Source organism: Chaetura pelagica, unplaced genomic scaffold, assembly GCF_000747805.2.
Source record: "Chaetura pelagica isolate M959 unplaced genomic scaffold, ChaPel_1.0 scaffold116, whole genome shotgun sequence".
NCBI lineage: Eukaryota > Metazoa > Chordata > Aves > Apodiformes > Apodidae > Chaetura > Chaetura pelagica.
In genome coordinates this window covers 3,073,391-3,099,669 of record NW_009953655.1, presented here as the reverse complement: position 1 = coordinate 3,099,669, position 26,279 = coordinate 3,073,391, and the positions used below count along the sequence as shown (strand labels likewise).

Here is a 26,279-nt window from a genome sequence, read left to right as displayed (position 1 = left end):
GAATGCCTCATTTCAAAAAAGGAAATTACATAAAAATGAAGAAGCTTTTAAAAGAAAATACAGGGAATTTCCCCTCCAAAACCAAAACATTTGTAGGTAGTATAGGGATTTATTCAAAACAGAATATTGGAAATTTAAGAGGAATACTAAAATCTGTCCAGGAAAAAGAAGCATGGCTAAGTGACAGTATGAAGGAGGCTGCTAAAAAAAGTCATGAAGTTCATAAGTTCAAAAAGCTGAACTTAACAGAATTTGTATGATTTTATAGTTGACTCATTCAAGCAATTTAAATGTAAATACACAATAATGTATGTAGTCCAAAAACTTTGAGAAACAACTTGCAGATGCATCACTAACAATACATCATTTTTTCAAAAGCCTCAGGAGCTGAAAATTTGTCAGCTCCTATAAGACCTGCTCATGATCAAAACGTAAGAGTATTGAGGGAAGATACAACTCTCTGTATCTGTAAATAGTTAAACACACAGTTACCTTGGAGAATCTTGGAAAAGTTGCTGGTTGCCATTCCAGAGTCCTTGTTTATGAAATCAAGACAGAAGATCTGTCTCAGCTGAAGAGATTTTGAAGAATCTAACAAAATAAACAGTAGGAAAATACTAGGGCCAGTAGTATACCAAGGGAATTTCAGAAAGAAATCGAGGATGAAGGAGTAGAATCATGACATTACCGTGCAACTTCTTGCTTACAGCTTTCTATTAGCATGGTGCTGTAATGGGATCCAGGAATTACCTGGACTACAAAAGTTGTTCTGGGTGTAGTGAGTTAAATAATAGAATGTAATACTTACATGGCTGGTGATGCTTTCATTGTGACTTTCATATATATTTGGGTTATGTCTTCCAGTCTTCTAAGTGGTTTGATAAAGTTGGTGGAGATCTGGTTGTGTCCGTGTGCTTTAATTTCTAAAGCCATCGTTATGGTCCATTGCCAGAAGTTCTTTAACAAACTAAGCTGTCATGAAAACAGCTGAGTATTGAAGCTAAAGGTAGAAATGGTAATTTCTAATAATAACCTGGTCACTGAGGAAGCCAGGCTACTGGACTAGATGCATCTTACAGTTGTTAATTTGCCATTTTAGTGTGTTGTATGTAAATAATAAAACATAAAATAATCTTTACTGATAAATACTTGAATTTTGTTTTATGTGATGTGGTTCCCCTAAATTTAGTCTTTGCTTTGTTATTATTAACAACTTTTTTTTCATAGGCTAGCACATCCTTCAAAGCTTATGTAAAGTAACTGATGTGTGCTTGTTTCTATTTCTCCTAATAAGTTGAATAATTGGTTAACATAAAAATTTTCAATTTTTCCAGGAGAGTAATGATTCTGTTATTGCCTTATTAAAAACATCTGCTGGCTCTGAAAAAAATACTGCTGGTCAGATAGTCAGGACAGTACCTGCTGCTGAAACTCTTTGCTGTCGAGATACCAAAGTAGCAAGATATCACCAGGATTTAGACTTGCCAACGTGGGGATATAGAGAAAGAAATCTTTCAGTAGAAGCAAAAAACCTGAAGGAAGGTGAAAAGAATATAGCTACTCCCTGTAAAAGAAAGCAAGATTTGCCTAGGTGTTCAAAGAAAGCAAAAAAATTACCTGTGAAGACCTGCTCTTCTTCACATGAAAGAAGATACAGCTATATTTCTGGACAAACAGATTCTACTGAAAGTTATCCTTGTGATACCAGGAGTTTGGGATCTGAAGAAAAAAAAGAATTGCTGGCAACTATAAAACAGGCAGTGGCTTTCGTAACTACCATGATATTTCAAGATGGTTCCTCACAGCTCAACTCAGAGCAGGTTAGTGAATGATGTGTTTTGTTTAGAGTCAGTTTTATAGAATGGTTTGAACTGTGCATATGACTGATAAATGTAAAAACCATGTTCATTGGGAGAGTAGAATCTGGACCAATTTTGTATATTATTGCTTAGCAAAATCTAAAAATAAAATTAGGTGAACCTTAATACTTTTGACTATATTTTATTTTTAATTATCAACTAAAACTTAAGGAAAATGAAACTGTTTGGGCTGAACAGGCATTTGTATACTTCAAGTGGGACTGTCTCAACTAGAATATATTTTCCTGCTTTGTACTGTGTCTGTCACTGTGGATTTTTATTTTAAGGGTGAAATACTTGCATGCGTGTCTACTCTGTCAATGGTGTGGACAGTTACTCTGGTATGCATAATAGGTTTCATATTGTGAAATATTTGGGAAGTTTTCTTTAGAGGATTACATCAAATCTGTCAGAGGAAACACTATTGTTATTATGCTTAGCAGGCCTTAACCTCATCTGTAAAAGGAGTTGTTGTCTTAGTGAAGAATCAGATGGATCAATCTTGTCCACCCAGTTACTCTTCAACAGACTGTACCCGGAGCGCTGCTAATGAAAATGATAAATTAATTTATTTAAAATCTGAGTGGTCATCTCTTTGGGAGCAGGAACAGCAAGCTCACAAGAAATTTGCTTGGTGAGAGCATGTAGCAAAAAAAAAAATACTGTTTTGCTTTACATGTGCTTATAGCAACAATGTTGTTAGTTACATGGCATCGTTTTAATCTCCTTACACATCAAGCTAATTGAATTCATATGAGCTGTATTAGCTTTGTGTCAAGCTTGGGCTAATATAAACGAAATAAGAATAGACCCTTCCTTTGGACTCAGCATATCACTAACTGCGACTCTGCAGAGCTAGGTTGGAATTCTCGTAGGAGTTGTTTACATGCACCAAGAAGTCCTTAATGAGCAGCTTGCAGCTATATGACTCCACAAAATAGGTCTTTCTTGTATCTTATCTTCCCATTCCTGAGCTGCCTAGTATATTTTTGATGGTTGTTATTATGATAAACATCCTGTCTGAGCTCTGGTAATAAGTTTAATTTTGGAGCACAATAGGCTTTTTTAATGGCTTTTGAGATCCTGAGTGAAGTTTTCATTACATTCAGCAATAATGGTATGTCAAAATTGCAATATCAGTTTTTAAAGTGCTTTATGTATCTGCTTAATGGTTGAACTGAAACTTAAAAAACATTCAATTATATTTTAAACTTCCAGGCAGCATAACTAAAAGAATTTTTATTTCTTACTATTAACTTTGAAATTGGATACCACAAAGGGAGGAATGAGGGCTGAGTCTGATTCTAAGATATAAGTCACATGTTAAAACTAATTCAGACTATTTTCTAGCTTTCAGAAACAACTGCTTTATAGGAAATTGCTGATTTGGGGTCATAAAATCATAAAGCATTCATTTTCAAGATGCTGAACTTGGTTGTTAGTTGCATCTCTGCCACTGCTCTACTATGACTTTGAACAAATCACTTCAGCAGCTTTAATATTGGAATTACATGACAACTAGTTTAATAGCTTGTTAGTTTGAATATAGGTTGTACAGAACTGAAAATAACCTATCAATAAAGCAAGTACATGGGAACAGTAAAAATACAAGAATAAACAAGTTGAGTAAGTGTATTACCCAAAGGTTTACTCTAAATGCTAATTATATCTTGTAAGAATGATGCAGTTATTTAATACTGAATCTACACTGTGTATAATAATACTTTATGATCTACTCAGTTTCTAATTTGCCCAGTAACTTGATACTGTGGTCACCAAAGATAGATAAACTTGAAAGCCCTAATAAAAAATAAAAAGAAGTTGCCAAAACGAGAGCTCATTAAAAAATATGACACAATTAGTAAAATCTATATACTAGTATTTTTAATTGGTAAAATCTATTTCAAATAACATGGATGTGGGAAATACAGACATTTTCAGAAAGAATGGAAATATGTGACATAAGATGAAGCATGCTAGATTTAAATAGCATAGTAGCAGTAGGCCATTATGACAATTCAGATTGTCTAGTGACTTTTAAATAATTATTTTACAATACTATGTTAATTCAGACAGAAGCCTGTGTGATCTTATTTGGTATATTAAGGTATTACAGGGATGCCAGTTGCTATTTCAGATTAAGATTGCGTTTACTTTTGAGTGTCAAATAATGATTTGTTTTCTCAATGCATGTTAGGGTATATCTTCTAGGACACTTAATTCATTACAGAATGAAACTTCAGGTGTTAATATTAAAATACAATATTCTGTTCTTACAGGAATAAACAAATGTATTTTGTTAACTGTTTTGTATTAGTTGATAATTAAGTATAAAGTAAATAGAAGCACTAATTCTAGTAGCAATGTAGGGTGTGTTAACAAACTACTTCTTGTGCAGGCAAGTGTTGTTTCAAATGCTACATTGCAAAGTTCCGATTATTTGCTTCAACGCTAAAGATTTCCTGAGGACTCTACTTCAAGTTTATGGTAATGAAATTAGCTGGAAACAAGGTAACTATCTAATCTAATCTGTGACCTAAACCTGTAATCTCTGTGGTTTTGATGTTTCTGTTAAAATTACAGGGTGTAGAAGTAACTACATTGGCGATTAAGTAATATATTGGAAAATGGAGTTTTAATACCATGGAAAAGAACATGCTTCTTGGGTGGGTTGTGACCAGAGGCTAGGCATGTCAAGATGGTGTATTCTCAGGGTAGAGATCAAATCCTTGAATAATTTAAGGATAGCTTCCAGCTAAAACAAAAGCTCTCAACACAGTCCTGACTGTGGCTGAAAATGTCAAACTGCTTCATGTTTCATGTTTCATGTTCCCTTTCTCTGCTGAAGAGGAAAGGCTGAAATAAATTCCAGAGGTGCTCAGAGTTATCAGACATCACTTGAGTGGATCTTCATAAAAATATGGCACGCTTTGCCACTGATGTTTTGCAGTCAAAGGACAGGACTTGAATAGCATTTCATAATCTTCAGGAAAGAGTGCTTATATCAGCAGAACGAACTTTATCCCAGCTTGATCCTGTTCTCGCTTCACTGCTTCCAGCTTTGTTCTATTTCAGTTCCATATGTGCCTTTTCCTCACCTTGAACATGTTATTATTTTTCCAGTACTGAATTGGTGGCTGTAACTCATTACTGCTACCCTCACCTTAGGTGAACATTTTCTTTGGGAAGGAAGGGATAAATGGATGGATGGTTAGGGGTGTTGGTTCTTCATTGTTTTTTTTGGCTAGAGACTGTTCTCATTGTAAATAAAGATAGGAGAAAAGGATCTTCGGGGTATCTCAGTGAACTATTTGGTAACAGGTTTCTCTTCTTCCAAGTATCCTTGGTAAGATGTAGTAGTTGTTGTTAGAAAAATCGGTGTGCGTTTCATACAGTCATGAGCTTGTGAATGGCCAGCATCTCATTAGGCAGAGCCTTCCTGAGGCCTCTGGGCATTTTTCAACAGCCATCAACTGCCAACTGTTACTGCCCCTCAGTGAGGCTGTGTTGCTTAGTCAGCCTCTTCAGTGTGTCATTGGAGTCCATGGCAAATCTGTCTGTTACAGTTGCCAACTTCCTGCAGTGGAACTCCTGTGGACACATCCAAACTTTGAATGCAGAGTTTGATATAGTTTCTTGAACTGCATGATTCTGAAGCTAAGACTGTCCTTTCATTCACAGAAAGACTCTCTTACAGCTACTGTAAAGAGAGTATCCTTGAAACAATTTTTTAAGTAGTTCCTTTGCATCTGTTGGCTCCTAAGGTGAATAACTGTTTGCATTCAGAGAAAGGGGTAGTGAGCTACCAAAAATGGGAAGGAATGACAAAATGCACTGGTACAGGTTAGGAGCTGGTCTGCTAGAGAGCAGCTCCATGGAGAAGGACCTTGGAGACCTGTTAGACAACAAGTTATCTATGGGACAACAATGTGCCCTTGTAGCCAAGAAGGCCAATGGTATCATGAGTGTGTCCAGCAGATCAAGGGAGGTTCTCCTCCCCCTCTATTTGGCCCTGGTGAGACCACATCTGGAGAGTTGTGTCCAGTTCTGGGCTTCCCATTTTAAGAGGGACAGGGATCTACTTGAGAGAGTCCAGTGGGGGCTACGGGGATGATTAAGTGATTGGAACATCTGTCATATGAGGACAGCCTGAGAGACCTGGGGCTTTTCAGTCTAGGGAGAAGATTGAGGGGGGATCTAATTAATGTCTGTAAATATATGAGGGCTGGGCATCAAGAAGGCAGGGACAGCTTGTGCCCTGTGATAGGACAAGGGACAATGGATTTTGGCTCGAGCACAGGATGTTCCACCTCAACATGAGGAAGAACTTCCTTACTGTGAGGGTTACAGAGCACTGGAACAGGGTCCCCAGAGAGGTTGTGGAGTCTCGTTCTCTGGAGTTTTTCAAGACTTGTCTGCCTTTCTGAGTTTTATCAGTGGATGTGAATAAGCCTGATTCTCTTTAGAATAGTCCTACAGCTGTAACTTGTATTATGGGCATTTAAGTTTGCTTGTGGGTAACTGAGCTTGTAAGGCTGTGTAGCATGGAGTTCTCCCCAGCACTGTATATATATATATATATATATATATTCCAGCTATATATATATATACTACAATGCATGAATTGAGATTGTGGTTAAGAGGGAAATGATCCATAGGATGGAGCAAGCCTAGTGCTGTTTGCTATGTGAACATGAGAGAAAGTGCAGTGTAAGCAAAAGGCTGCTATAGATAAAAGGTTCTAATTTTTGTGAACAATGCATTGTGCAGCCATGTGTGAATTCATATATATGTTAAAGATCTCAGAAGTCTGATTGCTAAGAATTAATTCTTCTCCCCTTTGGCCTCCAATAGCAGTTTTGTGGTTATCAACCAACTTTATAGCAACAGAGGAAGACACAAGAAAAAATTAAATTTGAATTTTTTCAGTAATAAGAGAGGCTTTTACTGTAAATCTTAAGAACCAAAGTTTTGTTTACATTTTAAAACTTGGAAAAAAAGAGAGACAAAACCAACAAAAAAACAAACCCACAAAACAACCCTCTTAAAAAATATTCAGTATTCAACTTGCTCCTATGTAGTCATGATACTATTTGTCACAATTGCAAATTCAATATGTAACATTTTCATAGTGTAAATGCTTGTCTATTTCTGTGTCTACAGGAAAGATGAGCAAAATTTTAGGGGTATTTCTCAGCGTGGGAGGTAATTTAACTGTTTTCACTGTCAGAAATAACTTACTTTTGTAGTTGCTGATAGTGTTGTGCTAGATCCAAGGATTGCAGCCTGGCTGATAAACCCCAGCGACACAGTTCCCTCTTTTCAGTGTTTAATACAGAAGTATTTTTCTATGGGAACAGGAAATACAGATGCAGGCACTTTGAGAAATTCATCAGTAAGTAGTTTGTTTTGAATTGTTTGCAGTTGGGTTAAAAGGGGAAGGAAATTATGCAAGAATTGCTTTTACTTTCAAAATATTGCAAAAAATATTCTAGGTAATGCTTTTCTGATGGAGGAAAATTATTATATTAATACTACTTGTTAGAAATATAATTTCAAAGAAAGGGGAGAAGTGAAGTGGTCACTGCATTCTACCAAGATGTGATCATATTCTCCAAGGAACAGCTGTAAAATTCTGCTTCAAAACCACAAAATTCAGTAACAAAATTAATATATTATCAGATCTTCTTGCTATCTCCCTATAAACTGATTTCCAGCTTTTCTTTCCAAAATGTCTAATGCCATGTTCTTTAATTCCGGTGAACCTGTATTTAGTTAATTGTTTTTAACGATTTTGCTGAATTTCACAGCTGGTGAAGATACCACCTTATAGGCTGATGGACAGTAGGGGACTGAAATGTGAACCTTCCAGCATGTGTATGAAAAAAACTGTGAATTTTATTTTAATTCTTAATAAGAATGCGTGATTAACTTTTTGAGAAGTTATTCTAGGCACTATAGGAGTGTGTTACTGTCCGTTGAAACTTACTCAATGTTACAAAATTTAAGTATTTGTGTTTTGGACCATGGGGATATACTTTGGACTCATTAGCCTTCAGTGGTGGTTTGAATGATAAAAATAGATGTGCAGCCACCTAAATTATGGATTAAAAAAAAATAATAACTCACTTTTCAGAAGCCTTGCTTGTTCAGACACAAGTGTTATTACGTGATTATAGGGCTTCTAGGGTACAAGTTCACAGACATCAAGTGGGCTTAGAGCATGGAGAGAGGTCAGTCACATCAGCACATATCCATCAGTACAGATGTTTCTGCAAAAAACAGCCAATTTACTTTAAAACACTATTTGTGGACTGCAATTGTTCAGAAGCTACTTCATTAATTAAGCTGTTAGTGTAAGGAGTGGACAGGCAAACAGGCAGAAGCTATAAACTTGCCAGTTATGTCTACATTTGATGCCCCTTTTGTGAGTCAGCATCCTTAGTCTTGTCTCTTTCCTCAGCTTGACTCAGTCTTTTGTTCTTCATGTATCACATCTATTCTTAGTTACCATTTATCAATGTTGTCATCCTGATTCCCAGCTCTGAGTTAAATATTGAAGTCTTATTTCCTTCCTGCTCTACTTCAAGTCTAGTTTGCTTCCTTGCCCCAACAATCTCCAGTGCCATTATGCTGACTTGTTCACTCAAGTCCCAGTTTGTGTCCCTCTAACATCCTGTGATTTCCCTTCCCCCATTCTTTATCGAATTAATTTGTTCTCTAGACTCTCCTATTTTATTTTTAGCTTCTCTGTTTTCTTAGTTCTTCTTGTGAATCTTAGCTCTTTGCCAGGTTTATTTATCTCTTCAGCCTTCTTGCTCTGACTTGGCTGCTAGGTTCCTAACAGTTATCTGGATCCATATGGATCCAAGCCACGTGATAATCATGTGTCTTGTGCCCCACTACTTCAGTTAAGCTCCTTCTCTATTGTACTGGTCTTATCCACCTGATGTAGTACCTGGAATGACTGCTATTTTATTCGGTAGCTTACGACTCATCCACACACCTCTCTAGCACAGAATATGTGCTATTTGCTGCTGGTCTGTAAATTTGGTGCTGTACCAAAAGGCTCACTAAAAAGGATCATTTTCTCATCTCTTAAAAATTAGGTGGACCAATATGCTAAAGGTGCTCCAATGGTTCTTCCCCAACTGTGTACCAAAATGCATGCCTCTGCAGCAATAATGTGTTCTGATTTGTCATAATATAAACTAATTTTCAATCAGATCTGATTCTGTTGTGTTTGTGCAGTAACAAGTAATTTGGATTCCTTCTGTATTCTGTTTGGATCAAATAATGGGTGAAGCATTGCTCTTGTCACTCTGCATCTGCTGTAATGTTTTTGTTCCAGACTTCTATTTTTCTTCAAATAATGGGGCTGTTTTACAAACAGTATGCTTGGATTGTGAGTCTTGTGTACAAGGCAGATTTTTATACCCTGCTTGGAGGATGGGTTATATTTACCCGTTGGTTGGCCGCTGACTCGTGCACTGTGAGGACACAGGAGCAAAAGTTTAGATGTACTGGTGCCTCAGTCCGTGCCAACCCTCTCTCCCTAGAAACACAACCAGGAGCAATCAAGGTTAAGCAATCAAAACCTAGACTATCCATTAGTCTAACCTCATGAAAAATGTTGCTGTCTGCAGGTTAAGCAGGTTCCATTAAACAAATTCTCACTGTCATGTTCTCCTCCTTCAGCTTAGTCTTCTAAACTAAATAAACCAAATAAATTTTCTCTGTAGGTCATGTTTTCTAAATTTATTATTATTTGTGGTTCTCTTCTTTAACCTATTTGTCATTTTTTAATGTCTGTCTTAAAGTATTGTGACCAAGTTGCTCCAATACTGCATTGATAAACACTCCTGAGGATGTAACTGAAGTATTTGTCAACAACTTTTTACACAAATAATCCTTAGTTTAATATAACTGTTTTACATAAAAAACCTAAGAACTATCATAACATGTTATACTTAATTCCATGTAACCTATTTTCCTGCCTCCAGCACAGACCAGTATGTGGTTCTTGGGGAAGAAGCAATGGACATGCAAGCTCATTAATTTAGTCCTCTGGAATGCTGTCCTGGGTTCTATGGTTTGTGATGCAGGAATTTTACAGGACAGGGCTGCTGTTTTTGCCATTACAGGCTGGGATGTAAATTTATTCCATAATTTTGATTGTTCAGTCATCATTGAAGATCCAGGCCGCAGGAAAGAAAATCTACATCTGCAGCATTTTTCAGATCCTCATCTTTCCTCACAGGAATTTAGTAATGGAAGGCAGCACTTTATTTTTTACATTTTGTGTATTAGCCTGATAAACAAATTTAATAGGTTGACATTAGATCTATTTTACTGATCATGTTATTGGAGGTAAGGATCGTAATCTGTGTCTGTTTGCATTTCCAAATGGTCTTCTAGCCAACTGAATGAGGTGGCATGGCTCTGTGCAGAGCACGTCTGGATGAGAAGGGAAGGAAGTGAATAGTTCAGGCACAGAACAGTACTGATAGGACCAAGAAAATTCCTCATTTTATAAGTGGTAATAGAATTGTGACTTCAATGTTAAAGGTAGCATAGTGATACTATTTTTCCATACTTGGTCTGCGCAAAGTGTAAATATAGGAACAGGTAAAATCTTGAATATTCATGGTCTGTAGTGCTCTGTGAATTGTTTGACTGTCAGAGGTCTAAGAACATTAAAAAAATGTTAAATACAACAAGAGACTAGAAGATGTAATTGTATATTTCTGTATTTCTTTCTTGAAATAGGTATTCTAAATACTTGTATGTTAGCATTAAAACCTTTTTTTATTTTATTTATGTCAGTATCAAAACTTAGCTGTGAACTTGGATAAGCTTTATAATGTAATGATGGACCTTGCTCATGATTTGCAGGTAAGATATAAAAAGTAGTCACTCAGATATAACTTCTGAGGTTATAATGGATTAAAGAGTTAGTGATGTGCTTCTCATTCAAATCAGAATCTCTACTCAAGTTAAATAGAAGGCTTCAATCCTTACTCATTTACAGTGCTAGTCAACTGTAAACCAAAAATAAATAAAGTTGCCCATTCAAGTTTGCCATATTTTCCAGAAGGAGGAAATGAGTATAGTGTCTCAAGGTTAATCTTTAGAAGAAACTTTTCCTCTGTGACAGGTAACTAAATTTTTAAATGAAGATTCGAAGAACAGGAAATATTCAGAATATCATGACTTTTCTTTTGGTATTTTAAAGTTTAAGGAAATAGTCTAAAAAGTGTTAACAGAGTTTAAACAGAGTGTAGCTGGGATTTTTCAACATATTCCTTGTGTATAAAATCTCTCAGCATATTTGTTGCTCTGGGTTATGTTAGACAAGCACTGGTCAAACACTGGAATGGGCTTCCCAGAGAGGTGGATGACGCTCCAAGCCTGTCAGTGTTTAAGAGGTATTTGGACAAGGCCCTTAGCTTTTGTTCAGCCCTGAATTGGTCAGACAGTTGGACTTATGGTTGTTGTAGGTACCTTCCATGTGAACTATTTTATTATATTTTAGCCTGTATTGCAGTTCAAAATGCATCTCAAGAAATCTGGAGGAATTTTTGTTTGTTTTCTACCTGTAATCATATACCTGGGAAGTGTCAGAATTTAGGGACATGCTCACGTTCTGGTGGAAATAACATCATAGAATCCTAGGGGTTCTCCCTGAAATTGATGGTATCACGTGTAGGGCTTAGACCATTAGTTGATGGAACCATATTAATCTGGTCCAGCAGTATGATGAATCAGTCTGTGAAGGAAGGAAACAAGGAATCATCAAAGGCACAGAAACTCTGAGAACCAGTTTGCAGAAGTTTTTAGACAAGTGTTGCCGACCAATTGCTTCAGTGGTTAGTGAAAAAACAGGCTTTCTGCTGCTCCTTGCAAATAAATTGGGTGCATAACCCCATCATCTTTCTTTTTTTTTTTCCTAATAAAAACAAAATTATGAATTCTGAATCATTGCTTAACTGTTCAATTGAATAAAGAAAACGGGATAAAAGCATGTCCTATTATAACGGAACTGGCTCTAAAAATAAACTGTTTAGAAAAATACAGTATGCACATTATTTTATTACTATTCCTGTACAAGTGTATTACAACTGCCCACAGAATGAAGTGATAATGGACTGCAGTATTTGGATACTATAATTCAGACTAAATCATATTTAATCCTATAAACAGTGTTGTCAAATAAAAAGGGATTTTACAGAAAGTGAAATACTGCTTACTGGAAAATGGAACCATATAATGTCACTGCTCTATGTTTTAAGATTAAAATTGGCTGATGTATTTGTATCTTGCTTTACAGGTTCAAGGCCTGTGGAAATTATTTTGCACATTAGAGCTTCCACTTATCAAAATTCTGGCAGGTATGAAAGTTCAGTTCCAAACATGAATCATCACCATTTTCAGACAACTGATGACTATGATCTCGTAGCATGTTTTACTTGAGACTACTACATGTTATCCTAGCCTGATAACAACTTTTTGAGTTTGAGATTCTGTTTTTTAGTCTAAGAAGCATCTAAGATCAAAACTGTCAGTTTTAAGTGTTCTCAGTTTATAATTATATTTACAGTGATGGAAACCCACAAAATACATGTGAACAAACAAGAAATGAAAAAAACGTCAGAGATTCTGGGGGTAAATTTTGTCTTTATTTTTTCTCTTGGGAATTGTAAGATAATTTTTTGCTTCTACTGGAGATAACTGATTAAAAAGAGGAGGTATCTTTTTGTTTTGTCATGTTTGACAGGACAATTTGGAGTCTCTAGTATTTTTATTTTATAATTGTAAAGAACAATATTTGCATGTTTATTTAGGCAAGCTGAAAAGGGACACTTGCTTCCTTAGTCTTGCCCCAGAACTGAGATTGATTTCCAAAATGCACAGGTCCTTTTGCGTTGTAGAGTAAAAACTGTAATTGCTCTTTCTGAATGAACAGTTATCAGTAACCATCTTCCTGAGAAGTGACAGATATTCCTTTCTGTATAAGAGTCTGGAGCCAGATTCTTTTCTGTTGTTTCCAGTGACAGGATGAGGGGCAACAGGCACAAGCTGGAACATGGGAAGTTCCATTTAAATATGAGGAAAAAATTCTTTCTGGTGAGGGTGAGAGAGCCCTGGGACAGGCTGCCTGGGGGGGCTGTGGAGTCTCCTTCTCTGGAGATATTCAAGACCTGTCTGGATGCAGCCCTGAGTAATGTGCTCTAGGGGATCCTGCTTTAGATCCAGAGGTCACTTCCAACTCTGATGAATCCGTAATTCTATGAAAACACTCTTTACAACTTGCATGTTCTGAGCATTGTAAGTTTGCCATTTACCCATTGATAAAAATAGCTACAAAGATAATATTTTGTAGCATAAAATCTGACTAGATAATCATAGTGGTCTGACATACTTTACCAAAATAATTTGCATAGCTCTGTTTCTCACAGACCTCTGTAATCTTGAGTAACCTAAATTATTTTCCACAAATTTTGGTACTTCTTTACTACAGTAAATCCCCTCCCCAGATAATAGAATCACAGAATGGTTTAGATTAGAAGGAACCTTAAGGAATCTAGTTCCAACACCCCTGCATGGGCAGGGATATCTCCCACTAGACCAGGTTGCTCCAAGCCCCATCCAACCTGGCCTTGAACACTTCCAGGAATGGGGCATCCACAGCTTCCCTGGGCAACCTGTGCCATTGTCTTACCACTCTCACAGAAAATAATTTCTGCCTAATATCTAACCTAAATCTACCCTCTTTCAGCTTAAAACCCCTTGTCCTGTCACTACAAGCCCTTGTAAATAGTCTCTCTCCAGCTTCCATGTAGGCCCCCTTCAGGTACTGGAAGCTGCTGTAAGGTCTCCCTGGAACCTTCTCTCCATTAAGAAATATAGATTAAATAGTATGTAAGCAATCTACTAGACCAAATTTTGATAGCCAGCAATGATTACACATTATCAAGTACCTTATTTTTAAATAGAAGTACAAGATGCACATTAACGTAGGAAGTAGCAGATTATTGAAGAAAATAATAATGTAAGCAGAATAATGCTGATGTGCTAATTTCTAGTTGCGACTCAAAGAACTTGAGCAGGAAGCTCATCAAGTTGCTGGAGAACGATTCCTTTTGACCAGCAGTTGTCAACTTAGAGAGGTAATCTTTATATTCCTGTTGCTGATACAGAATTGGTACAGAAAAAATAGAAAACATATAAAATTGTCCTTACAACTTCAGAATTCTTGTTCTTTGATAATAATCTTATTATCTGATTTTAATGGAGGGTGTCCTGGTTTTGTTGTTGGACCTGAGTCAAACAATGACAGAGGGCATAAGTTTTTCATAAATTGGATAATGTTGGATAATCCATATTTGAGTATTTTTACAAAAATTATGCATTTTATTTTGGTAAATACACTGCTTTGTAAATTGCTCAAAAATAAGGATTTCAGCTTTCAAATTCTGTGTTAGTTCTTGCTACAGTATGGTCTATTTTTCTTGAAATCTGTTTTCTAGAATTAAGCTCAGGCACCAAATAATTTCCCTTTCCATTTCAGCACTTGAAGCACTGAAACAATTCTCTTATGTGTTTTTTTGTACTGTAGGTACTATTTGACAAGTTAAAACTGCATACACTCTGTGACAAACTTCACAGAACTGAAATGCAACAACTTGTGTCCACCTCAGAAGTTGTGGTGAGATGGGGAGGGGTTTTAAAACCATCTGCACGACTTAGAAAAACTTCTAAGTTATGTTCCAGTGAAATTGTCATTTGCCTGAAGTTTTCCTAAGAATCTTAATTAATTTTTGTATTATACTCATCACACTTCATTTACTTATGCCAGAAATGAAAGTTGCACTTCGTTGTGGGGAAAAACTAGTTATTTAAGCTAAAGTTCAGCTATAAACCAGAGTTAAAAACTTCAGTACCAGTAGCATGTATAACCATACTCCTAAAAGAGGGACATTTTCTTATTGATCCGATTGTGGCAGCTCAGTATGACTGACTGGTTGAGTGACAGAGATCACTGGTGAAAGGAAAAATGTAAATGTGAAATCTGCTTGTGAAGGAAATAGAAACCCAGAATTTCTCTTTGCTGTCAGATTTGGACTAAAGCCATTTTGTCATCTTTTAATGGGCCCTTAACTCACTCATTCATGCTATGTGAGGATGTCTGTGGGAAATTATTTGATACCTGTGGTTTTAATTAGAAGTCATCAGTTTCTTTGTATGGTCCATTGTTTAACTTGTGTCTATGAGTTTTCCTCAGGCTTTTTTTCCCAACTGTGAAGATGCTTGTCTTCAGTAAGAGGGGTTGTATTTGTAGTTAGATCTGCAGGATCATGATAGAATCTTGTTCTTTTAGAGCAATAATGACTAGTTTAGTTATTTTGATACACCTTTACATGATATCAAGTTATCAGATTGAGGGCAATTAATATGAAGCTTTGTTGTACTTACAAATATCCAATATCTATTTCAAATATTTCATACATTATCTTAAAATTCTATGACAAGTTAGAACCAAAGCTTTATTTTATTTCTTTTGGACTTGACAATTTCATTCTTTCTTGAAAGTTTGCTGGAACTTGTATTACGGGTTGAACAGGAGAAATTCTCCTGTTGGATTTTGTATAAATATGTATGTGTGTATATATATATATATTATTTTGTATACTTTTATCATGTTTCCTCTTGTTTTGATGTTGTCTAGCACAAAAATGAACAAAGAGCCATCAGCAATCTCCCCCATGCTCCAGTGCTTTCAACGTTGTGGAAAATTGCTGTGTCTGCATGTCCTTTTGCCCCCCTCAGGGACAGGAAAAAAATGAAATGGGAAGGGGTAATCTCCAGCCCTCCTGCTGAGGCAGGAAAGAAGGAAGGCTTCTTTGGGCCTAGGGTGAGATTGCTTGAAGGACCTAATACTTTAACCAGTATTTTATCCATTCAGCTTGGCAATAGAATTTCTTGCTTCAAAACTTACTCTATTCAGATTGTTAAATAAGTTAACTAAACAGAAAAGCATACAAGTAATTCACATTCTTTATTTTGCAGCTAACTAAGTTGCAAGATCTTCATCCTTTGCCTAAGATAATTTTAGAATACAGACAGGTATATGTGATACTTTTCACATAATGTAGTTGTACTGAGGCAAAATTAGCAAGAAATACAGCAAACTCACAGCTAAATAATATTTTTGTAATTTGCTCTAGCGTAAGTTTATTCACATTCATTTAAATTTTGAAGTTGTAGTTATTAGGAGTTTTAAAATTTAATGTTTAAACTTCTGTTTTGCACTGTTTTATAGGTTGCAAACAACTCTGTTGCAAAGACAATTGAAAAACTTCACTGTTAAATTTGTCTACTGTTCCAAGACACACTGTCAGGGCAAAACATTTATTTTTTGTGTTTTGAGGAAAGTGAAGGGGATAACTTGTTACTGGTTTTTAGGTGATGAGCCTACTGAAAATCCAAAATAACCTAGTTAGTCCGCTCTCACTCTTAATGATTGGGTTTTCAGTGAATGACTTTCGAAGATTTAAGAGAAAAAAAAGAGAGTTTTTTTTTCTGTGTGATGTTTTTGTGCAGTTTATTGACCTGGGGTTATAAAATGTAAAATAAATTCCAATCGTTAATTTACTACTATTTGCAAAGACCTGGCTTTAGGGTATAACCCAGCACTTACCTAACTTACAGTAATAGTTCAGGCTATTTGGGAGCATACATCCATTATTTACTAAGATAAAAATGCATTTGGAGATTAGATTCTTTAATTTGAAAAATCTCTTATTTTTATAAATCATAGAATCATAGAATCCTAGGGGTTGGAAGGGACCTCAAAAGATCATCTAGTCCAACCACCCTGCCAGAGCAGGGTCACCTAGAGTACATCACACAGGAATGCATCCAGGTGGGTTTTGAATGTCTCCAGTGAAGGAGACTCCACAACCTCCCTGGGCAGTCTGTTCCAGTGCTCTGTCACTCTCACAGTAAAAAATTTTTTTTCTGATATTCACCTTGAACCTCCTATGCTCCAATTTGAACCCATTACTCCTTGTCCTATCACTGGTCATCACTGAAAAAAAAAATAATTAAAAATTAATAATAATTAATAATTAAAAATAAGCTTTTACCTCTAAACTTCTATGTAATTTAGGTTCATAAGATGAAATCAACTTACGTGGATGGACTACGAACATGCATGAGAAAGGTAGAAATAGAAAATGTACCCTTTAAAATATGGTATTTGAAATCATACAAGAATGTGAAAAGATTGCAGTATTTATGTCTTAAGAACTCATATGGAAAATTATAAAGTATTTCTATGGTTATAAAGTATTTCTATTGATTTTGTAGTTGCAATGTTTTTTCTACTAGCACTTACATTAAATAAAATTAAGATGTATGTCTTCATCCTTTCCATTTTTTTGATTTTTACTTTGCTCAATTACAGGGATTTATTTCCTCTACGTGGAATCAGACAGGAACTGCAACTGGCAGACTTTCAGCCAAACATCCAGTAAGTGGGCCTATTAAAATATTTACATTTTAATTATAATTCAATAATAATATGTATAAAATATTTCACATATTCTTAATACAAAAAATGTCTTATATGTCTGTCTAGCAGTTGTCATATTGTATGCAAATGGTGGACAGAAAAAGCTTTATTAAATATGTGGTTTACTCTAGAACATTTATTTTCATTACTATTTTAACCAGATCACAATTGAGTGTTTTTACCTGAAGTAGAAAGGTAGAATTGTGAGCCATGCATGCACCCTCTACATTTTTACTGGATACTTCTTTGTAGTGAATTCTTGGTGTTCATGAACCACTCCTTGTAAAGGATCAGTGAGCCCTGGAAGCTAACCTGGGGATTATGGAAAGAAAGGAAGAACTGGAGCAAGACCAGAAGCAAATATTTTTTTTTTCTGGAATTGGGCTTTAGGTCTCATGGCAAAGAAGGGCAAAGCAAACTATGCTGTTGCTGTGGAAGTCTTCCCAGATGCTTATGTGGCTATGACACTTAGTGCTTCCTCTCTGTCCTCTGACTGTAATGATCTCCATGGACTTTCTGGACTGCAAAGAGCTTGTTTCCCCTCCCAACCCCCCCTCCTCCCCCGCAAGTGACCTTTCTAAGGACATATTTAAATATATTTTTAAATAACATTTTACTTGGAATTTAGGAAGTGTAGTGGCCTTTGTCGGTAGGGATGGGTGAGGCCTTTTGTATTCTATTTCTGTTGCAGCCCATAGCTGCGTGGGTGACTGTACAGGACCTGGTGTGGGAGGAGAGAGGGCTGCAGGCTGCTTCAGGGGCTCAAGCCAAGACATAGGCAGGGGAATTACAGCACAAAAGAGTGACTACCTACCTGCAGAAGTGTTCTGTTTGGCTTAATCATGGCCTTTCTTAGCAAAAACCAGACCTCTGGACCTGTGGGAGAGGGTGAATAAATGCAGAAGTGGGACTTCGCTCATGGCAGCTAGATGGAATCCATGAGGCTGTTGTCCTATTAACTTTTGACCAAAAGCATGGTCAGTTCTTATCCATGCAGGTTTGGGTACTATTTATCTGTCTGTGTGTACTAGCCCTAAGATTCACGGCTACAAATGTCATTAGAGGCTTTACACAGTCTTGGGAGAAAGGCCATGGTCTTCCATAGCTCTGTCTAGGACTAGAGATGTTAAACATGACAGGTGTTGTGACCACTTTGCATAGATGGGCTCATGTGGCTCTGAGCAAGTCCTGACTGGTATGGTGACTACTGGAGTTGTGAGAGAAACCAGTCCTGGGAGGTTCTCATCCTCAGTACTGGTGACTTCCTTAGCTCTTCTTTAACTATCTTCACAGTTCAGGTTTCATTTAGATCGTCTTACGCTCATGGTATGTATTTCCATAAAAGTTGTCATCAAAGAATATAGGAAGTGCTTGTACTTTTTGCTGAGTAAAAAACATCTAGGATTCTGAATTAACAATGGATCAGAGGAGTGTTACTGCTGCCACTGCTTCTCATGCACCCAGATGGGGGGAAAAGTGATGGGAGAGAATGGAAAAGAAGATATTGAAGGTCACTGTTTGCTAAATATTTTGATATGATGCACAGGCATTTATAAGTGAGAGCTGAACAGACCGAGGTCATGCTCAGAATGACAAAATCTACTTCTTTGAAAGACTTTTTTCCTGAAAAATAACACTGCTAAAGTTAGTGCTGTCTTTTCCTTACAAGAAAAAACATAGGCTTGGCCTTTTTTTGTGTGAAATGTTTATGGAACTTAGACCATCTGTTTCTGAATCATTTATTGATATAGAAGATAGACTGCAGTGCCCATAAGTGCTAAAAGATTGGAAAAATTCTTGCCAGAAATCATAAATATTGTAGATATTTTTGCAGTTACTATGATTTTATGTCAGATTTTAGCTGAATAATTGCTGAGGTAGTTTATTTTTAACTGTGTTTTTAAAACACTTTAAGGAGTGATTAAAGCAAAAGAGAAGTGTAAATCAGATAGAGTGAGAATTCAAATAGAAAAAAACTATCCCGTTTGCTGCAGTGTTTGTGGGAGATGTTTATGCTAAAGGTTTCTTTATCTTCTATATGTTTTGTAAAAGTAATGGATCTATTTATCCTCTTTCCTTGAAGGCATTAAATGGAGTCCAGGAAGGATTTACTCATAGGTCTGAGGGGAAATGACCAGATGTCCTGGTTAGGTACAGAGTAGGATTTCTTTTTCGGATAAACTCTTCTGTGATCTTCTTTCACACAAATTCACATCTAATGTATGGGTGTTATATATTTTTGGCTTTATGTGGGTGTCTGTCAATAGATAAGCTTATTCTCATGAATTTTCATTACTTCTGTGTTGCAGCAACTTAAAACTCTACTTCACTGGCTCTCCATGCATACATCTATTTTAGATTAACTCTGCACTCCATTTCTTCATATTTGGTTTCTTTTTCTTTTATGTGCTGCATAATTAGTGCATTTTTTCTCAAATAATAGTGTTCTATAATCACATAACAGAGACATATTTGGCACTGAATTCTCCTGCTATAACATTTTGACTGTCTATTTGCTACTCCAAGAGAACCTGCATATCCCAAACTTAAAAGAAATAAAAACCCTAAAATTCTTCAGTCAAATTATTTTGTAATATGTCCAAAAGCTGGCCATTTTTTCCACTCTGCATTCGATTACTTATGACTCTTAGAGGAAGCTAATTAGGTTTATTGTTTGAATATGCTTTTTTAAAATTTTAATTAGAATACTCCTTTGTTACATTGCTCATGTATAACTTTCCTATTAAGTGTATCTATTGCATTCATGAAGGCTTGTTTATGTTCACCAAACCTACCTTGAAATACCACTTTCCAGCCTCTCACCTTTTAAAGCAAAAATAAGCCATGACAGAGGTGGAAAGGCATAAAGCAAATTAAGATCAAGCTTCTTTCAGAATGAACAGAGAGAAATCCTAACTTGAGATACAAAGATTGCATATAATTAGATGTTCTAATTTGGTTTAAGATGTAAATTTCAGTGATAGAATCAGCTATTCTGTATTAAGCTTTCTTTCCTTCAGGCTTCTGCAGCAGTGAGAACTGAAATGCTACTAATAAGCTTGTAATTCTATACTTCAGAAGATATTTGTATCATTACAATAAAAAGCACGAAGTGATGGGCTTCAGGGGGCATTTCCTTCCATTTAGTAAGAAAAAGTTATGCTGAAGAAGAATAATTTATTTTACCTTCTCAGGCCAAGTGAGGAAAAAAAAAAGCATTCCTATTTCTCCTGTGGCAAAATTCATTTACCAGCTTGTCCTAAAAGGCAAGGAAATAAGAGAATTTAAGCTGTCAATAAAAGAAGCATGTTAGCCTTTCATTTGGAAAGACTAATTGGGGTATGTTGAATGTTAATGTGCTCAAAGAAGGCATAAAAAACCTGAAATGTTGAATATACCTGTCTCTCCAACAGATATAAGTAATATTTTCTGATAGTGAACGCATGATAGAGAATTGCATGCTTATTAGAAAATGTGTTACTAATAGTGTTTGGAAGATGAATAATTAATTACCTCTCTGGTTTTCATTCTAATGGGAGAGGCAATCTCTTGACATAGAGACTTCTCTGAGTAGTTGCCATAAAAAATGACTCTGTTCTGTCAAATTTAGCAAATGAGGTTGCTTTTTCTTTTAATTATTGTTACTGTATCTCTATGATTTGGGACAATGTGGATGCATTGCTGCCTGTTTACCTTCCCTTCATAACAAGAGAGATTTTGGGTCCTTAGCAAACCCAGAGGTGCAGACCAAGCGAGACTGCCTGTCAGTGGCAGCTCTCCAATTTTAGGCATTTTCTCCCAGGCCTCATTAAGGCTACAGGCTGATCTGGGATATTACCAATACTCTTTCTGAAAGCTTGTAGTCACAATTGGACCTTATTTATTTATTTATTTTAAAAAGAGCCAATGCCTGGGCTGCTTTTGAAACTGCACGCTATTAGGAGTGTATGTTTTGTAAACTTGTTTTCATACACTGTCCTACTAAAAGGAATGTTGACTTAAAATGGACAGACAGTATGGGTCTTACATTTGCATTGATCTTACTATTAAGTATATTTATTGGAAAGCACTGGGGATGGAGACAAGCCATCTTACAGGTTCATCTAAAATGTCAGAACTCTTCTATAGTGTCATCTAAGCTAATAAAATCACTTTTAGGAAAGTATGCTCTGATGTGAGCCTCACAAAATGGTAGCTTGTCTTAACAGAGATCAGAATGTCTATGTTTTCTTGGACCTTTGCATCAAAGGAATTTAGGGACATATTTTCTGGACAGTACAAAGAGCTGTTACTCGGATGAGTCCATGTGCTGTCAGAGAAAGAGTGCACGTGTCATTTGTTATGGCTGGATTGTATTCTCTGAGTAGCTCTTGCATTCAGTGTGTATTTTTGTGCCGTGTTTCTTTTCAGTATATTTATTCCAATACTTGAGTCATATGCTGATTATGGCTCACTAATAGCACTAAAATAGTATCTCATTTTATGAGTATTCAGAGTTTTGATGTTTTTACTATCTCTTTTGTTGTTGCTTAATTTTTTTAGAAGTGTATTTAATTGAAGGCTTTAGCATTTAAAGATACCATATTTACAACATTGGAGACAAAAGTTCACTTTTCTCTTCCTCACTCACCACAGTTTTTGGTTTATGATATGAAAATTTTACTTAAAAATGAGTGAATGAGCATGTTGGCAAGACTTGAGTTCAATTGCAACAACAAAAATAGTGGTTTGTATAAGCATCACTGGAGATAGAGTAGGACAGAGGTCATCTTGCTGACTCCCATGTGGCCTTGTCCTCAGTTCTCCCTTACTAACATAATCAGCTGCTGGCTATGGTTCAAAGGAGCTTATGGTTAAGGACCACTTCTGTCAAATCAGGAATTATACTTTCCTCACCGGGAGCAAGGAAAGAGATGTTGGTTATTTAGGTTTCCTTTAATTCCTTCAATCAACCTCCTGTTCACAGGCTTTTGTAGTTTTTTAAGAAGAATTCCCTGCTAACAGATGCTCAGTAAATTCCTCAGGATGTAGAACAATCTTTTTTGAGATGCTAAATTTTACTTTCATAGAACAGCCGTTGCATCTTTTCTCTAGAAAGTAAATTCCCCATCTGAAAAACGTCATTTTTCATGTGTTTAGTATATGTACCTTTGGGCAATATTCCTTTGACACTGTTTACTTTAAAGCTATAATATACAGCTATTATACAACTAGTACAATATTTACTATCTCCAACTGCCATTCAAAGGGTTTTTATCTCTGTCTTAGCACTTTTTTTTTTTTTTCTCACCAAAACCAAATCGGACTGTCTTGGAGTTCATCCTAGAGTTTGACAGCCTCCTGTATTAATTAACATTAGTTTAGCAGAGCTTATGTTCTGTGAGTATTTTTATTTCAGGAAATTGAAATAAATAATTACATTTAGTCAGTTTATATGCACCTGGGTCAGCATAACCCCAGGCACATATACAGGCTGGGGTGAGAATGGCTGGAGAGCAGTCCTGAGAAGAACTTGGGGGTGGTAGTAGATGAGAAGCTTGGTATGAGCCACCAGTGTGTGCTGGAGCCCAGAGAGCAGCTGCATCCTGGGCTGCATCAAAAGAAGCGTGGCCAGCAGGTCCAGGGAGATGATTCTGCCCCTCTTCTCTGGTGAGACCCCCCCTGGAATACTGTGTACAATTATGGTGCCCTCAGCACAAGAAAGATATATACCTGTTGGAGAGGGTCCAGAGAAGGGCCACCAAGATGATCAAAGACCTGGAGCACCTCTGCTATGAAGACAGGCTGGGGGAGGCTGGAACCTGGTGATCTTTAAGGTCCCTTCCAACCTTAACCATTCTATGATATGTGGGAAACAAAATAAATCTTTGTCTCTTTGAAAGATGTGTAGAGCTGCATACATACAAACTCCCTTGCTTGCTGGGCAAAGGTTAGTATTTGTCAGTATATAACCAAACATCTGGGCTGACCCCATGATTTGACAAAATTATTTGTCACAGAACATGTCAAATCAGTAAGTTAGTAAAACATCATAATTTTTGTTATTTTAGAAATCAGTTTCTCACATGCTGCTACAATATTATTACCTGAGGTCATTGCCAGGTCTAAATTTCAAGGAATATATCAGAAAGAGGATTAGTCATAGGAAGTCAAATACTGTGTTCTTACGGCCACCTCTCTGAAGTAAGAAGTTGCCCTTTTCTTCTTCCTTTGTATTCACTTTGAAAGCTGCTTAAACTTGTGGGAAGGTGATTAATTACTTCTAAGTCTCCCACTTGACTGACATCTCAAACTTTGATAATTCTCTGCTGCTGGGTAAGGCAAGAGAGGAGTGCATTACCTTTGAACGGTTTCTCACTGCTGGAAAACAGTGACTAGTACCAAAAACTAAGAGATCTTTTACCCAGGGTCTGCATGTTTCTGTGTTTGTGGGTTTTTTTCAGAAGGGAATTATAAATGTCTTTAATTTTTAACTAGCCACTAGGTGGCAATTGCAGACAAGTCAAGATTTGCTGAGGCATGAATGTACACATACATAGGGGGCTGGTACCTCTATGGTGGCCTTGCCCATTCTCAGATTTTCTCTATTTATTGAGCTGCATGCTGCATTTAAAAAAGTGAATCTTCAGACTCTCTTGAAATTCTGTCTCATGTAGAAGTCACAGAAAATAACTGTTTATTCCTTTACAGTAATAAGTAAGTGCTGCTATGAATACTAAATATGACAATTTTCCAACTGGCCAGTGGGCAGTTTTCCTCACTATTTCTCCAGCAGCTTTGGCTTTTAACCAAGGAACAAGCAGAGTCTTCGTGGTTAAGGAAGAAGCTTGCTGAACCTGCACTTACATTTCTTCTCAAATTGATTAACTGAGCTATGAGAGCTGTCCTGGTTTGAGCCAGGATAAAGCCAATTTTTCTTTTTACTGATTTTTTTTTCCTTCAGTAAGCTTTCTTGTAGCTAGCAACAGTGTGTTCTGCTAGGCTGATAAGACAGTGGAATGTTTTTCTAACTACTGAGGCTTCAAGGCTGCACCTGCACTCTGCCAGCTCAGACACTATGGGGAGATCTGTGACCCCCCCCGTAGGAGGCTGAGTTAGACAGACAGCAAAATTGGCCAAAGATATTCCATTCCATATATCTACGTAAGCTCAGAGGAAGGTCAGAGATCACAGAAGACAACTTCCTTCCTTTTTCTTCTCCCCTTCTCTTCGGTCCATGGCCGGCGTCCAGGGAGGACTCTGTTCATCCATCACCGTCGATCCTCAGGCTTGATCTCTCGTGACCCCCATAACTCTCTGCTTTCTCCAGCAGCAGCTCCGGGATTCCTCAGGACTCTTCCCAGTTCAGGGAAGTGCTGTGGGAGTTGCTGGGGTGGGGGGAGGCGAGAGGCTTTTGCCCATACCTGAATATATATCTGTATATAATTGTATATATTTTCTTGTATGATTCATTAGTGTTTTAATTAAAGCTGTGTAGTTTAGTTTTCAATCCGGCCAAGTCTCTCTCTTTTTCTCTCTCTCCTTCCCTACCTGGGTTGGGGGGAGGGGGGATCGAGAGCATTGTTGTCGGACCTGAGTCAAACTGTGACAAGAGCACAATTTATCAGTAAGTGCTGTCCCATGTAAAGGAAAAAAAAAACACAACACAGACCAACAACAACAAAAAAAACCCCAAACAACTGAAAAAGAGTGAGAAAATTTTGAAGCAGCAAATAAACAGGAGAAACAATCCACTACAAGGAAAAAAAATAGAGATGTAGAATATAAAGCTCAAAGGATTTGTCATCTACCTATTATCATTATAATAAGGCTGGTCTTGGAGACCAAAGTACTACTTTTAATAAATGCATTTTCAGAACCAAGAGAAGATATTTCTAACCTGTGCTAAAACACCAGAGTAATGAGTCAGGATGGATTACAGTGGCACAAAATACAGTGGCACCAAAGGATGAGATAAATTTGCGGTCTGTCATCATGTGCAGTTTTAATGTGGTGTTCCTAGTGAGATTTTTTTTTTTTCTGCTGTGCCTATGGTCCCTGCTTTTCCAGCATGGTGTTTTCTAAGGAGTTTAACTAAAAAACAGTGATCCAACAAACATCTAGATGCTGGGAAAATGTATCAAGTAACCGAAACTATAGAAGAGGTGATGAATTGATGGAGTTCCGTGTCCCTGTGTGGCTGGTCCACTGCCAAAGCCAGGTGTCAACTTTAGACACCCAGGAGGAAGACAGCCAGTCTGTGTTTATCATACCCAAAGTGGCTTCAGTGCAGATTAGGTTCAGGGCTTTTATCTTTTAATTTTGGTAACTATATTACAAAATGTAGTCTTTAATGATGTAATGGTTGTAGTGGGGGAAGAAAGAGGGTTTCCCTGACCAAAAAAACCCCCCACAATCTGCACAATTGCCTGCTCTCTTGCTGAGGTTACACCCAGTCCTGTTTATCCAGGTCATGAATGGAGGTGTTGAGCAGTACTGGCCACTGGGGTGCTCCACGAGTGCTCAGCCTCCAGCTGGTCTTTGTGCTACTGTCAAAACCCTTGGAATCTGGCAGTTCAGTTTCCAGTCCACCTCACTGTCCACTTACCTGGCTTGTTCTCCATCAGCTTGTCTATTATGAGGCTCCATGGGAGATTGTTTTGAAAGCCTTGCTGAAGTGAAGGTAAACAACATCTGCTGCTCTCCATCCACCAAGCTAGTCACTCCATCACAGAAGTCTATCGTTGGTTAAGCACAACTTTGCCTCTGTCAGTCCATGCTGGCTACCTGAGATCATCTTCTTGACTTTAGGATATTTGCAAATGTTTGCCAGGATTATTTGCGCCATCATCTTCCCAGGAACT

General features: G+C 37.0%; 1 protein-coding gene across 1 annotated transcript in view; it reads left to right on the top strand.

Annotated features, from left to right (window-relative positions):
- Nucleotides 1–26,279, top strand: part of POLN (polymerase (DNA directed) nu) — a 90,524-nt gene that overhangs the window by 7,140 nt on the left and 57,105 nt on the right. Inside the window, exons 3-14 of the mRNA XM_010000244.1 lie at nt 1,335–1,820; nt 2,303–2,493; nt 4,258–4,370; nt 7,109–7,254; nt 10,686–10,754; nt 12,190–12,250; nt 12,460–12,524; nt 13,946–14,029; nt 14,479–14,568; nt 15,930–15,986; nt 17,032–17,085; nt 17,329–17,394. Of these exons, the coding sequence (XP_009998546.1) occupies nt 1,335–1,820; nt 2,303–2,493; nt 4,258–4,370; nt 7,109–7,254; nt 10,686–10,754; nt 12,190–12,250; nt 12,460–12,524; nt 13,946–14,029; nt 14,479–14,568; nt 15,930–15,986; nt 17,032–17,085; nt 17,329–17,394 (1,482 nt within the window). The remainder of the gene's footprint in view (nt 1–1,334; nt 1,821–2,302; nt 2,494–4,257; nt 4,371–7,108; nt 7,255–10,685; nt 10,755–12,189; nt 12,251–12,459; nt 12,525–13,945; nt 14,030–14,478; nt 14,569–15,929; nt 15,987–17,031; nt 17,086–17,328; nt 17,395–26,279) is intronic.